This window comes from Garra rufa, chromosome 21 (assembly GCF_049309525.1).
Source record: "Garra rufa chromosome 21, GarRuf1.0, whole genome shotgun sequence".
In the NCBI taxonomy this organism is placed as follows: domain Eukaryota; kingdom Metazoa; phylum Chordata; class Actinopteri; order Cypriniformes; family Cyprinidae; genus Garra; species Garra rufa.
Window position 1 is genome coordinate 16,128,641 of NC_133381.1, and position 16,248 is coordinate 16,144,888.

General features: G+C 36.7%; 1 protein-coding gene across 1 annotated transcript in view; it reads right to left on the reverse strand.

Moving 5' to 3' along the window:
• Positions 1-3,804: 3,804 nt before the first annotated feature.
• ank3a (ankyrin 3a) overlaps positions 3,805-16,248 on the reverse strand; it is a 119,574-nt gene continuing 107,130 nt past the window's right edge. Inside the window, exons 42-48 of the mRNA XM_073826522.1 lie at positions 11,806-12,832; positions 10,693-10,873; positions 9,038-9,118; positions 8,480-8,563; positions 8,101-8,244; positions 6,331-6,417; positions 3,805-5,883 (exon numbers count right to left, since the gene is read on the reverse strand). Coding sequence (XP_073682623.1) covers positions 6,355-6,417; positions 8,101-8,244; positions 8,480-8,563; positions 9,038-9,118; positions 10,693-10,873; positions 11,806-12,832 — 1,580 coding nt within the window. The 3' untranslated portion in view covers positions 3,805-5,883; positions 6,331-6,354. The remainder of the gene's footprint in view (positions 5,884-6,330; positions 6,418-8,100; positions 8,245-8,479; positions 8,564-9,037; positions 9,119-10,692; positions 10,874-11,805; positions 12,833-16,248) is intronic.

A 16,248-nucleotide genomic window follows, 5' to 3' on the forward strand; every position in this document is an offset into this window, starting at 1 on the left:
TCTTTTGAATACGTTCAACAAAATGATTCGTTCAGCGACCCTTTCTTTAGGTTACATACGCCAGCAGATGACGATAAATGTTGTGTAAGATTTTTAATGTTTTTCTTTTTCTAAAGAAGTCTCATGCTTACCAAGCCTGCATTTATTTGAATTCAGCAAAAACTGTAAACTTGTGAAAAATATTTTATTATGTATCATATAACAGATTTCTATTGGAATATATATTAAAATATAATCTATTCCTGTGTTTTCAAAGCAAAATTTTAGCATTATTACTCCAGTCACATGATCCTTCAGAAATCATTCTAGTATTCTGATTTGCTGCTCAAAAAACATGTATTATTATTAGTTGAAAGCTGAGTAGAACTTTTTCAGGTTTCTATGATGATTGGAAAGTTCAGAAGAACCGCATTTATCTGAAATAGAAATCTTTTGTAACATTATAAATGACACTGAAGACTGGAGTAATGATGCTGAAAAGTTAGATTTGATCACAGGAATAAATTACATTTTAAAGTATATTCAAATAGAAAGTAGTTATTTTAACTAGTAAAAATAGTTCACAATATTACTGCTTTTGCTGTACTTTGGATGAAATAAATGCGGGCTTGGTGAGCAAAAGAGACTTGAAAACATTAAAATCTTACTTTTCAAAAACTTTTGATAAGTAAATCTTTGTTTAACATGTCTTTATTGAGCTTTCACTTTTTAGGACAAAAACATTTCAATCCCCAACCAAACCCCAGGCAGGCATATGATAAGTAAATCTTTGAATTAAAATCATGACTAAAACAATTCTTTTCTCTCTTAAATGTGCAGGTATACACACCAACTAAGAGATGGCTCTATATAGACTTTTTTTTATCTTCTCCATGAATAACAAATAATTTTTATTTTTTTTTCCCAGTTTTTCTTTTTTTCAACTCATGGGCATGATTTTCAAAATGCAGAACTCAACAATAACATCCTTAAGTGATTTTAAGGTCCTCAAACATGTTCAGGTAATTATTTTTAATATGTCCTATTTGATGAATCTGCCTTTTTCTTCCATTTGTAAATTTTACAGGGCTGGATTCTGGTCTCATCCACATTCAGCTATTTTTAGCTGTACAAAACAGCTTGTTTTGCTACTTGATATTGCAAATTGGTATAATAATTATAATTATTATAATATATGATATATTATATTATATTGGTGTCTTCTATTATTTTAATGTGTTATCTACATTTTGAGCACACTGTTATGTAGTGCAAAGTTTTACTGTTTACTGCACGTTGTTATTCTTCTCGTTATTTCCCTATAAAGTGTTTTCACAACGTGTCATCAATCGGCCATATTGGCAGCACTTAACATAAACAATGCCGCTGAAACCAAATGAAACACGCATATTTTGCTGATCATTGCTTCTGAAAATAGTTATTGTCATGTTGTTTGCTATACTAATCTATCGGACCGAGAAAAACTTTTGGAGTACTATGAACTCTTAAAAGTTATAACAAATCAAGGAGAAGAGTGCGAAAGTCTGTCTGAGGAACAAAAGGTGTTTGTGGTTGGCTAAACTGAATCAGGATTTCCAGGGCAAGAACCTTGACAACATTCATGTTCTTATCAGGTAGGTTAAATATCTAATATCTCAATCAATACTGCTTGTATGTATCTTTACCACCTGTTAACTTTAGTTGGTCAAAAATTGCGCCCTTTCCTGCTTAGGTCCTTCTCTATATGATTTAGCAGCTTCCACATGTTTATTACTGGAAGTCTCACCTATATGCTTACTTCCACTTGTGGTGGATAGCCCACATCTTTAATTGTTAATCTGTTAAAGTGTTTTTCTGGTGTCTCAATTGTATATGGTAAAGTTTGTGTTATACAATGATCCTGAAAAATGTTTAGGCTGACACAAATGTAAAATAAATAAATAAAATAAAACACACAAGCACACTTGTAAAGCAAATCATACATTTGTTAGATTTTAAATGATAAAACAATAGCTCAGAATAAGAATAGTATTTGGACATTTCTCAGCTGTGTAACAGACGACTAGGGCCCAATTAATAAGATAAATAAGTAATTTACTTATTTTGATATTTTGTTATTTTGCTATCAAATGCAATGAAGAGAAATTCATACATTATTAAAGGAGAAGTTCACTTCCAGAACAAAAATTTACAGATAATTTACTCACCCACTTGTCATCCAAGATGACAGTTGTAAAGTTGTAAAGAAATTATGTTTTCTGAGGAAAACATTTCAGGAACGTTCTCCATATAGTGGTCCTCTATATTTTATCTCCAACTTCAAAATCACCCTACACTCTTAAAAATAAAGGTGCTTCAAAAGGTTTTTTGCTTCCACAAAGAACCATTCAGTCAAAGGTTCTTTAAAGAACCATTTCTTGCCTACCTTTTTATTTGAAGAACCTCATTTGCCACAAAGAACCTTTTGTGAAACAGAAAGGTTCTTCAGATGTTAAAGGTTCTTTATGGAACCATTAAGACAAAAAGGTTCTTCTATGGCATCGTGAAGCACCTTTATTTTTAAGAGTGTACATCGCTGTTTTATTAAGGGTGCTTGACCCTCCTTGCGTATTCACTTTGTGAACACTGGGTCGGTACTTCCAGGGGCGTAGCAACCGGGGGGGACACGTCCCCCTCACTTTTAGAAACAGGTGATTCTGTCCCCCGCACTTTTTTTTGACCTAGCGCCAATATTTCCGCCCCTGGTCTCTGATTTGTTACTTAGATTTGAGTGAAGTAACATTTAGCCAATCACAGCGCGAATCTCTTGGGCGTCTGCCATGAGCTTCAAATCTTGTTGCTCTTGTAAACAGAATGTATTATACTGTATGAACATCACCTTTGGGTCACATGACCATACTGTCCCCCCACTTTTAAATTGGCTGCTACGCCCCTGGGTACTTCTGCAACGATGTAGGATGATTTTGAAGTGATTTTGAGTTTTTCGACCTATCCTAACTTTCTTGACCCGGAATACACAAAGCTAGACAGGACGAGCATTTGAGGTTAAAAAGTATATAAACTGTAATTTTTTTTTTTTTTTTTTTAGAAAATAACCAATCGTTTCGCTATATAAGACTCTTCTTCCTCGGCTGGGATCATTTAGAGCCCTTTGAGGATGCATTTAAACTGCATTTTGCAAGTTTGTACTTGCGGGCACCATAGAAGTTCACTATATGGAGAGAAATCCTGAAATGTTTTCCTCAAAAAACATACTTTCTTTACGACTGAAGAAAGAAAGACATGAACATCTTGGATGGACAAGGGGGTGAGTAAATTATCTGTAAATATTTGTTCTGGAAGTGGACTTCTCCTTTAAATGTCCAAATACAACTTTTCTACTACTACAGGAGAGAAGAGACAATAAACCAATAAACGTATTTGACTTGGACTTAACAATATGTCAGTCTTCAATAAACTCAGTGTGCATAGTCATCCTTGGGGAAAGAGATGTAATATTTCTATATAATCAAAATGTGACCATTATTACTTGTAAAATGTTTTAGACAGGAACAAATCATGATTAGTTTTAACTAGTATTGTGTCAAAATGTCACAGTACATTTTCACAGCTTCTATTTTCAGTAATGACATAATAAACAATGTTTATAGAGAAGCTAGAATCTATTTGAGGCACTACAAGAGAAATGCAAAACCTTGTTTTACAGATTTCCAAGAACAGTGAGTGAACTACTTCATTCTACAAAGGAGAACTATGATGTAATGCACAACTAAAAAAGCATGAATATGATCCACTGAAACATCTGTGAATAAAAAAAGTAACAGGTTTGCAAAATCAATGCGTTTATTTTATTTTTAAATCAGATTTCTGTAAGACATTTGAAACATTATGGTGGCATCATAGCTGCTAGTTTCTAAAAGAGAAGACCTCCGATAACCAAAGTGCTATTATAGTTACATTTAAATGGCTTCACTCATTGTAAGAATTGTACATCAAAAATGTTGCTCAGGTGAAAACATATTATATTAAACAAAACCAACTCGATTGGACCGTGTCGGGCCTCTCCCACAGTTTGATTGACATGTAACAGGGAAGCAGAACCACACCCCATCGTGACCTAGTTTCCCAGGTCTTTCAGATCTCACTGCCATAGCAAAATTCAGCACACGAAAAGGATTGTTCACACCATACACACCACAAGCTAAAAAGACTCTATTGGAGGAAAACGAAACAAACGAACAAACAGAAAAGTAACCGCTAAAGAAAAAGTCTAGATTATCAAAAACCGATGCAGAACACTGCAACACATCGACTCGCTGGTCTAAAATATATCACACAATTCCGAAATTGGATTTCTTGTAATACTTAAAATTAGAATGACCATCCAGTGTGTGTCATCTGTAATATGTAAGCTATTAAATCTACAAGTAATAAAGGTCTAAAGACATCCCATAAGTGTGACTCCAGATGAAAATGGTAAATGTTCACTTAACCTGAAATAAAATGCCAAAATTTTAGTTTAAAACCTCAGCGATCGGAAAGAACGAAAAAAATGAAGACATTCCTATGATTACAAACAGCCTTAAGACAAAGAGAGACCTCTACATTGTACAGCCAATACACATGATACAGTGATAGTTGAACAGAGATGCTGATTACTAGCATATACATTCTGAACACCTCTCAACTCGCAGCGCTCAGGCTAACACCAGCAGACGCTGTCTTCCATATGAAAGAAAGATAACAGACACTACACTGAACTCCTAAGGAAGCAGTCTGGTTAGAGCTTTTCACACCTAACCGTTTCTACACGATGGACGCTTGTAGGGTGACATTTGGAATATAAAAGTTGAGACGTATGTGTACACAAGAAAAAGTCTTTTCTTATTCGTCTTTTTAAATACAGTGTTTTGCAAACTTAGAAAAAAGGTTCTTAAAATAAGGTGAACTGCATGCATCAAAATATTAGTCCTCTGTATGACTTCTTCACAGAATTCGATAAATTCCCATTTTGGGAATCGTTGAAATTCGCAGAGGATTTTAAGGAAATGTCCCCTGAAAACCGAACCAACTTTTCTCATATACAAACATACCTGCTATAATAATTAATTATACAAGAGCATGTGAAGGTTCACTGTCTTTAAAATGTCGAAAGCACTTGTAAAGTGTATGTTTGCGGTGCTCTCGCCAAACCTAACTACTAAATTTTATTCGATTTTTTTTACATATTGTGATTTATGTACAGAAAAGTCCACCACATAATTTATTTTAGTTTTATAAATACGAAAAAAATAAAACAAAACACAGGGATCCTCCTCCTGACGTCATGGGTCCACGGTAACGAGTAAGGCGAATGTACGGTCTGGTTCAACAGCATCTATTGTTTCCCCCCTAAAACACGAAAAAGAGCTTTTGTGCCATCTTTGGTCACGGGGAAATTTGTGTGAGTATACGGTTTGAGGGGTCGTTTGAATATACCCCTCTCGTTTATTCAGCGGATATTCATGGCACACAAAAGAGTTTCTGATTTCCTGATGGTCCAGGTCAGCGCAGGTGTTAACCATCAAGAAGAATGAAGTGTAATCTCGCAGGTCCCCCAGAAAGAGTGAGTAGAATTACATAGGACCCAACACAGAGAGAGGAAGTAGAATTCACCGGGACCCATCTCAGGAAGTCAGAATTCAGAATTCAAACCCATCAGAATTCGTCAAGACCCCCTTGGAACAGGAAGTGTGTCAGCAGTGTGATGCATGCTCATGCGCAAGCGGATAGGTCAAAGTTCTGTCTCTTTGAAGACCATGCGTTTCAGAGTGGAAGCTGTAGATGTTTTCTCTGGCCAAATGTCTCTTTTCAGCTCTTGTGGCCCCGCCGCTCAGAAAACAGATCGAAAATATACCTGCAAACCTTGAGAGACACAAAAAAGAACTGTTTCATTTGGCTGCATTAGGGCTGCATTATGTGATCAAAACTTCATTAAAAAGTGTAATATTGTGAAATGTTACCATTTAAAATAACTACTTTTGATGATAAAGATTTATAATGTTACAAAAGATTTCTATTTCAGATAAACGCTTTTCTTGTGAACTTTCTATTCATCAAAGAAACCTGAAAAAATTCTACTCAGAATAGCAGCAAATCAGAATATTAGAATGATTTCTGAAGGATCATGTGACTGGAGTAATGACGCTAAAAGTTCAGCTTTGAAATCACAGAAATAAATTACATTTTAAAATATATTCAAATAGAAAACAGTTATTTTAAATCGTAAAAATATTTCATAGTTGTTGCTTTTAATCAAATAAATGCAAAAAAAAAAAAAGCTATTTAACAAAGCTATTTAAAATGCTGTACCTGCCTATAGTCATGAAGCCACATTTATGAATGATGTTTTCTCTCTAAACGCTTTTCTTCCTTCTTCCTCACCTTGGAAGCTTCTCCCTGTTTATACATAAAGAGAGAGAACAGTTTGTATCAAAGAAATGGACAATTTTTGCACATCTTTAAGGAAAGAATTATAGTTTAGAGCAACACATCACCCTGAAAATAGTCAGACACAGCATTATATAACATCAGTAATCACTGACAGGAAGTTAATATTAAACAGTTTTTTAAACAGTAGTTCAGTTGAGTTCATGTTATTTGTTGCTGTAGGGGAGGCATAGTGTATGAAGCTGGAAGGAAGACAAATCAGGATAAAATGAAGGAAAGGAAAGAGAAGACAAGTTAAAAGTTTAATAATTACATTCATTAGTGTCTGTATGAACAGAAAAGATAACTGTGTGATACATAATGTATTAATAGACATTTTAATTTATAAATAATTTAATAACTTTAATAAACCCACACACAAATTCACAAAAAAACCTTGGGTAGTTTTGGTCTCCAGTCTGTGCGGATATAATGAGGATTTCTAGTATCCAAAACTGTACTACTGTCTAAAATATGGTTGTTTTACAAGTACATATACTACTGCTCAAACGTTTGGGGTCTTTAAAAAAAAAAAAAAAAAAAAAAAGGAAATGAATACTTTTATTCAGCAAGGAAGCATTAAATTGGTCAAAAGTGGGAAATATAATGTTACAAATATTTCTATTTCAAATAAATACTGTTCTTTTCATCTTTTTGTATCAAAAAATCCTGAAAAATAAATCCAAACAAAGATATGTATCCGTTTCCACAAACATATTAAGCAGCACAACTGTTTTCAACATTGATAATAATAAAAAAATGTTTCTTGAGCATTAGAATAATTTCTGTAAGATCCTGTGACACTGAAGACTGAAGTAATGGCTGCTAAAAATCCATCTTTGCCAAATGTAAATAAATTATATTTAAAAATGTATTCAAATAGAAAACAGTTACAGTCAAACCAAATATTCATCAGACACCAGATATACTTTTTGATTATTTTTTTTAGGACATTTATGTAAGTGAGGATTGCAAAATAAAGTAAACTGTGACATATTAAACCCAAAAATTGTTCACACAGTGGACTACCTGTAAAAGTGATAAAAATTTGGGACCAAACTTTGATTTGACACTTTGACCTGTCCATGTTTTGTTATATACCTTCCTATCAAAGTTATCTGACATCTTAAGTTCTTGCCATATTTTGTTATCATTTTCTAAAACTATAGTGAATAAACTGTGATAATGTGAGAAATTTTGAAGGTGTCTGAATAAATTATGGTTTGACTGTAATTCATTTGTGATTATCAAGATGAATTTGTTCTGACACAGTTTGAGTTTTTGTCATATTTCATTACCATTTTCTAAACTATAGCAAATAAACTGATAAACTGTGAAGGTGTCTGAATTAATTTTGATTTGACTGTATTTAAGATGACAATATTTCATATTATTACTGTTTTACTGTATTTTTGATCAAATAAATGCAGGCTTAGTTAGCATAAATACTTCTTTCAAAAACATTTTCAAAAAATCTTATTGACCCCAAACATTTGAACAGTATTAACTTCAATATTTCTAAACAATCAAGAGACGTACATTCTCATCCTAGTGAGAATTTTATTGGCCAAAAATTTGATCCATTTTCCCATATATATAAAATTTAAATATAGGTATAAGTAAAGAGAAACACTCCACACAGACTGTGCAAACCTCAGCATGTGTAGCGAGATGGGTTTGGATTTCAGGGACCAGAGAGACGTGACTCTTCCCCAGGGTGGCAAGGTCTCCCTGTGACCCCAAGCCCTGGTTTTCAGGAGTAGGAGTGTCCACACGGCAAATCACCTTTCGAATGACCTGTAGATGAGTATTGAAGGTCAGAGGTCACCATGAATGCTCGTCATGGGAAAACAAAGCACTGTGAGGACAGACTGGGAAGAATCAGTTAAGGTTATGGAGGAGTGAGCTGTAAGAAATACTGTTGTAATGTGTTGTCTCACAAAACCACAAGCAACCTAGGGAAGTAAAATGTGTTGAAATATTGGATAGAAGAGTAGGAGAAAAGAAAACATGAAGGGAACAATGGAGTTACTTTTCTGGTGATGATGTTTCCATCTTCATCAACAAACTGCTCTTCTGAAACTGACTCGCCAGGAATGTTGCGCGCCTCCTCTCCCTAAAGCAAGACAGCGCTTAGTTCAATACGCAAACACACACATTCAGGATACCTTCAAAAGCAGCACACCACACCTACAAGCACTTTTCCACACACCCAGAGCAGTCATGTGAACCTGCAAGCAAAGCTGGAACTTTAAATATGAGCCAACATGCCTTCATGCCCAACATCACCACCTTTAGAAATCACACAAAGCATTAGTAGAAACACACTCTTCTATGTGCACGTGTATCTAGCACACAAGCAAATAAGATAAAGATAAAATGCAGAAGAAGATGTAAACCCAAACCAAGCACCTGTAAGCACAAGGAAAAAGGAAACAGTACACGGCAAGAACCAAGTGACAAAACATGTATCAGATCAGATCACACTGCGTTTGGATGAATCAGATTCAGTCCACCAGCTACACCAAAATCAGACTCGGGTCAAAACCGGATCTTAACCTGACTGCCCTGCAGTTTAGCAGGCAGATACCTTGAGAATGAGACGTCTACGAAACACTTTGGTGGTGACGGTACGCTCTTCGTCCAGGCCGGTCTCTGTTGATAACCGCTGCTAATGGATGCATATAAAATATATCTTAAAATGTGTGTGTGATTTCAGTTTTCTCCTATTTATTACAGTCCCTTGCGAAAGTATTCACTCCCCTACATACCCCTGCCTTATGTTAAACTGTTTTAAATTACTTTTTTTTCCACATCAATCTATACTCGATGCACATAATGAAAGCAAAAACAGAATTGTCACAAATTTATACATTTATTAAAAATAAAAAACTGAAATAAGTACACTGCATAAGCATTCATACCCTTTACTCAGCACTTAACTAAAGCACCTTTACAGCCTCAAGTCTTTTTAGGTATGATGCAACAAGATTTGCACATCAACATTTGCCAATTATCTGTCATTCTTCACCCCACCTCTTCACTTCTCAAGCTCTGTCAGCTTGGATTGAATCTGGCAGACATTTTCTGGTTTCTCCAGAAACGTCTGATTGGGTTCAAGCCAAGGCTCTGGCAGGGCTACTCACATTTAGACATTTAGAGTTGTCTATTGGCTCATTGTCCTGTTGGAAGGTGAACCTTCTGCCCAGGCTGAGGTTCTGAATGCTCTGGACTGGGTTTTCATTAAGGCTATCTCAATATTTTAGTGCACTGAGCTTTTCTTCTACTCAAAGTCCCTCAGTCCCTGCTGCTGAAAAACAGCCCCACAGCAGCAGGCTGCTACCAGCACAATTTACTTTCGAGATGGTACTCTGCAGGTGATGAGCAGTGCCTGCTTCCTTCAAAAATTATGATTGGAATTGAGGTTCATCATACCAAAGAATCTTGTTTTCACACAGTCTGAGGGTCCTTTTCTGCAAATTCCAAGTGTGTTTTCATGTGTCTTCACTGAGGAGGGGTTTGAGTCTTGCCACACCACAATAAACCCCACTGTCCCATCTGCATAAATGATCATGGAGCTCAACTAGAGTGACCATCAGGTTCTTGGTCACCAGTCTAATTAAGTACCTTCTCCATCATTTGCTCAGTTTGGCCAGGAGGCCAGCTCTAGGAAGACTTGTGGTCGTTTCAAACGTCTTCCATCAAGGGTTACGGAGACTGCATGCTTCTTTAAATCTTTAATGCAGATTTTTTTTAAGTCTTCCCTTCAGATGTGTGGTTTGATACAATCCTGTCTCTGTGCTGTACAGGCAGTTTTTTTTTTACCTCAGGGCATGGTTTTTGGTCTGATATGCATTTTCAACTGTTAGACCTTTCAAGATGTGGTTAACCTTACTCAAAGTTAAGTAACATCTACAAGCAATATGAATGCTCCTGAGCAAAATTTCAACTGTCCCAGATAAGGGTATGAATACTTATGCAATGGAATCACTTAAGATTTTTATTTAAAAAAAAAAAAAAAAAAACATAACAAAATGTGAAAAAAAAAATTAAGGCACTGTAGTGTAAACGGTCATCAGTGTTTTCTTTTCATCTGGAGTAAGTATTAGGAATGATTTGCGAATGTTTCTGATATTCATTTCACTGTAAAAAAGTTAAGAGTGTCAATTTATAACAGATATGAAGCAAAGAGAGCAGCGTTACCTAATCAGTTTTTATATGCTGGTATTCTAGCGATTATCTCACCTGGACTTTGTGCTCAGCGATCAGAGCTCCTTCTTGTTTGCCCGCCCCTGCCTTCACACCATTGGCTGATTCCTGAGACGCTGAGCTGCGGGGCATGGTGTTGGGGTGCTCACCGTTTTGTCGAGGTTTTCCTGAATCCACTCTGGATGACGATGTCATGGAGTCACTGGAGTTCTCCTGACTGCAAAGGGGTTGAAATGTAACATTTAGCTAGTTAGGAACAAATACACTAAATGATAATAAGTTTAAGAACAATGCATTAAAAACAAAACCAAGCATTCAGGCAGCCCTGTATAATATTGTAAGCTTTTTTATATACACTACCACTGAAACATTTGGGGCCTGTAAGATTTTTTTGTTGCTATTATAGGATTAGTTCACTTCCAGAATTAAAATTTCCTGATAATTTACTCGCTCCCATTTCATCCAAGATCTTCATGTCTTTCTTTCTTCAGTCGAAAAGATATTTCAATGCAGCTTTAATGGGCTCAACACAATCCCAGCCGAATAAATCTAGCAAAACGATAGGTAATTTTCTAAAAAAACCTGTACATTTTTATACTTTTTAACCACAAATGCTTGTCTTGCACTAGCTCACAAGGATGACAAGGGGGTGAGTAAAATATCAGGAAATTTTTATTCTGGAAATGAACTAATTCTTTAAAAGAGGTCACAGTAGACTTTTAAAGGATTAGTTCACTTCCAGAATAAAAATTTCCTGATATTGTTTACCATTGCTGCATTTATCAAATTTGATTTTTCTTTTACACCAAAATTTTGTAAATATCAAAACGTAATTTTTGATTGGTCTATTGCTAAGAGCTTCATTTAGACAACTTGCGATTTTCTCAATATTCAGATTTTTTGCACTTTCAGATTCCAGATTTTCAAATAGTAGTATCTCAGTCAATTATTGTTCTATCCTAATAAACCATACATCAATGGAAAGTTTATTTATGTATAAATCAAAATTGATATTGATCCAGGGTCACATATGTTAATGATTTCTGACTTTAGCAGCTTAGTTTCAATAGACATTCTTTCTGGAAAGCTTTGAAATTTACGTTAAATGTGGGTTAATGTAAGCATAATAACTGTAACTATGTAAAGTACCTGTTGTCCTGTCGCTCCACGTAGTCTGACCCGTGACTCCGCCCTGAAGCGGGCTGCTCCGATGTCTCAGTGAGCCAGCCTGCGGAGAGCGAGCACAACTCAGACTCAATTTGTTCAACACCTCTCACTACCTCTCTCACTTTCTCCTTAGTCATCTCCTCATTCACTTCCCTCTCCCTCTCTCCGACGTGGCCTCCTGTCACCTCTGGTTGCTCCTGTCTTTTCTCGGCTTCCTCCTCCTCATCCTCCTCTCCTCCTGAGCCAGACTCCCTGAGGACCTCTGCCCAGGGTCGCAAAGGAGACTCATCATGACCTTTGATCTCTGTCAAAATCGCTTTCTCTCGTCCTCTCATGTTAATGTTTGGTTCTTCTAATGGTGATGGTAGTAATGATGATGAGGGACTCTTATGCTCTTGCTCTTCTTTTCCCTTGTTTGTTAGGTCAGTCTGTTCCACCGGAGGGGATGATTTCTGTTGGGAGTGAAAAGACTTTTTTTTCTCATTTTCTTCTCTCTGTTCCTTTTGCTGAGACCCTTGCTGTTCAAGCTGGTCCTGCTCAATCCTGGTCATGGGTGGGTCTGTTTTAGGGACAGACTGGAGTGGTACAGAGCAAACCGACTGGTTTAGAGGTTGGTCTAAGGGAGAAAGCTCAGGGGTAAGGTGTGAGTCAGGGTCACATGTGACAGCTGAGAGCTTTGTTGTGAGTTTGGGGTTGTCAGGAGGAAGCTGAGACTGTGCATGAGGATCAGGGGAAAGTATGTGCGCGTGTATTTCGGCAGTTGTTTCAGAGATCGTATGGGGCTGATTTACAGGTCTGGACAGGGGCAGGTCGGAGGGTCTGGCTGGGGTGATTCTGACAGACTCGTCCTCGTTGTACCGCTCTAGTCCCCAGGAGGGGCAATAAGGGGGAGGGTCAAAAGGCAAATCTAAGATGGGTTCGATGTCATCAGACATAGAGGGGCAGGTAGGGGGTGTGGTGGGGGTGGGGTTTGTAGTTGACTGCAGTTGAGCCAGGATGTTGTGGTAACCTGGGTGAGATGATACACACACAGATGGATGGACATGACAGGACACAATTACAATCACACACAAACAAGCACACACATATACATGCTTAACGGAACAGTTGACCCAAAAATGTAAAGTTTATGCACCCTCATGTTGTTTCAAACCTGTATTCTGTCGATATTAGGAAAAATCAACATGAGGGTAATAAACAAAAGCCAACTTCATTTTTGGGTGAACTATTGACTGACAATCACCAAAGCCCACCCTGAACAGCAAAAGCACAGTATTTGGCAGTATTTCCCAGAAACTCAGCAGACATACACACCAACAAACACACAGTTAATACACAATGACAATGGAACAGATTCAGATCTCCAAAAACAGAGAGGTTGTGATTTCAAGTACAGTGGTGGCCAAAGTATTATAACACTAGTATTTTCACCAGCTAAAAATGGTTTTAAGTCAGTTATTTCTATCTTTTGCTGTAGTGTGTCAGTAGGAAATATTAGTTTACATTTCCAAACAGTCATTTTGCCATTAATTGTAATAATCCAGTGAGACTTTTGTTTGCACACTGAGTCTGACAACAGTGCTCTACACAGAGATCTGATCTCATCATCATCCAGTCCGTCTGGAATGATATGAAGAAACAGAACAAACTGAAACAGAAGGAAGAACTGTGGCAACGTCTCCAAGATGCTTCAAGAAACCTACCTGAAAGCAAAGCTACCTGAAAAACTATGCGCTAGTGCACATAGGGCAAACGCTGCTTTAAACGCAAAGGATGGTCACACCAAATGTTGATTTAATTTAGTTAAAAGAAGTTAATTGATTATTTTTGACAGAATCCTCACTTAATTTTTTTAACAGTACTGGAGCTTTTGCAGTTCTGCTGGATTTATCTCAATTTGTTCTGTTTCTTCACGTCATTCCAGACAGACTGAATTATGATGAGATCGGATCTCTGTGTGGAGCACTGGCTGTTGTCAGACTCCTTGTGCAAACTAAATCCCACTGGATAATTACAATTAATGGCAAAATGAATGTTTGTAAATGTAAACTGGTATTTCCTACTGACACATTACAACAAAAGACAGAAATAACTGACTTAAAACTATTTTTTAGCTGGTGAAAATACTAGTGATCTAATAATTTTGGCCACCACTGTATACTAAAGTTAAAAAATTTGGGGACGGTTCGATTTTTTTTTGAAGAAGCTAATGCTTTTGATCAGCAAGGATGCATTAAAATCAGAGATCAAATGTAACTACTGTTTAAAAAAATGCTTCTTGAGCACCAAATCAGCATATAAGAATGATTTCTGCAATCATGTGACACTGAAGACTGGAGTAATGGCAGGTGTAAATTCAGATTTGCCATCACAAGAACAAATTTTATTTTAAAATACATTAAAATAAAAAAACTCTTATTTTAAATTAGAATATTGCACAATATTACAGCATTACATATACTGTAATTTTTTTGATAAAATAAACACAGCCTTGGTCAAGCATAAAAGACTTCTTTCAAAAAAATTCTTACCAACCCCAAATTTTTGAACAGTAGTGTATTTCTATGTGTGATTTCCCCATAGTTAAAGAGCTGTGTGTGTTCATGTCTAACTTTGACTAAAAAAACAATTGTGCAGAATTAGTGTTAGCAACTGAGCCTATATTAATAAAGTGGGGTAACACTTTAGATTAGGGAACACTATTCACTATTAACGCCTTAATATTAATTATTATGCATGACCATATTCCAGATCCCTTAACCCTACCCATTAATACTAACTAATAACTACTAACTAATAATTACAACTGCCTTACTTACTATATAATCAAAAAGCAGTAATTGGGAGTTTATTGTGAATATGTGTTCCCTAATCTAAAGTGTTACTAAAATTAGTTGGTTAGTTACAGTAGTTACAGCCAAAATTATTAGAACACTAATATTTTCACCAGCTAAAAATGGTTTTAAGCCAGTTATTTATATCTTTTGTAGTGTGTCAGTATAGGAAATATCAGTTTACATTAAATGGAATAATCCAGTGAGATTTTTGTTTGCACAACAGCCAGTGCTCCACACAGAGATCTGATCTCATCATCTGTCTGGAATGACATGAAGAAACAGAACAAACTGAGACAGACTAAATCCAATAGAACTGTGACAACGTCTCCAAGATGCTTCAGAAACCTACCTGCAAAGCTAGAGTACTGTTTTTTAGGCCCTTGTGTAAAAATGCTGTAAAATGGGGATGCTGACAAAAATAATGTCATAAACAGATTTCCTTCAATTAACTTCTATTGACTAAATTAAACCGATGTTCTGTGTTATCATCCTTTGCATTTAAAGCAACTTTTGGTCTAGGTGCATAGTTTTGCAGATAGGTCTCTTGATGTCTCTTGGAGACGTTGCCACCGTTCTTCTGGATTTAGTCTTTTTAGTATTTCTTCTGGATTTCTGGACACACTACAACAAATGACTGAAATAACTGACTTAACACCATTTTTAGCTGGTGAAAATACTAGGGTTCTAATACTTTTGGCCACCACTGTAGACACCATACAAATGTTGCATTAAGTACAAATAAGAAGCATAATCTTAATTTTACAGTCATAGTCAAGATGTGTGTTGCTACTTAGTATGGGGAGACTCAAAATCTGGCTAAATAAAAATGAGGATAATGACGTCTGTTCAGATGAAAATCTCAATAGTAGAGGAGTTATGACTGAGGGATGAAGTGGTGAGGGGCGGTCCTGGGGGCATGCAGGGGCAATGACAGCATGCACAAGGGGGCAATGGTGTGGGCGGTGGGGACAAGGAAGCAGGACTCAGGCAACGTGATGCACAGGGAGAGAAAGAAGGAAGAGAAGATGGGCAGGGTAAAGGAGAGAGACAAATTCTACGTGCGGAAATAGGAGACGACAGGCTGAGACCAGGAGAGGGTGAAAGAGAGGAGAGAGAGAAGGAAGACTTAAGAGGAGCAGATGGCAATAGAGAACTAGATAGAGAGTCTTGGGACACATCAGGATGGAGTTCAGTTAAAAAAAAAAAAGAACATGCAAGTTAGAAAGACATGACAATGGCTGTATTAATGAGAAGAATGACTGGGGTCTGGGAGGAGGGAAATAAGGGGTTGTACTGGAGGAGAGGAGAGGACAAGTCATTTTGTATCTGACAGAAGGAGGCACAGGAGACTGTCAGGAGGAGGAGACTACGGAGAGAAGGATGATCTCCTTCTTTCTCTTCTTTTTCCCCCCTCTCTCTTTGTATCCCTTGCTCCAGTGCAGGGGAGGAGAGAAGGATAGATGGAGGAGGAAGCAGATCGACAGCTTGAGAGGACAGCTGAATCTTTTAACTGAGGCCATGCGCTGTGGTCCACTTTGTAAAACAACAGCTGGTCTGTAACACTCCTACTAATACTAATATCAAAACA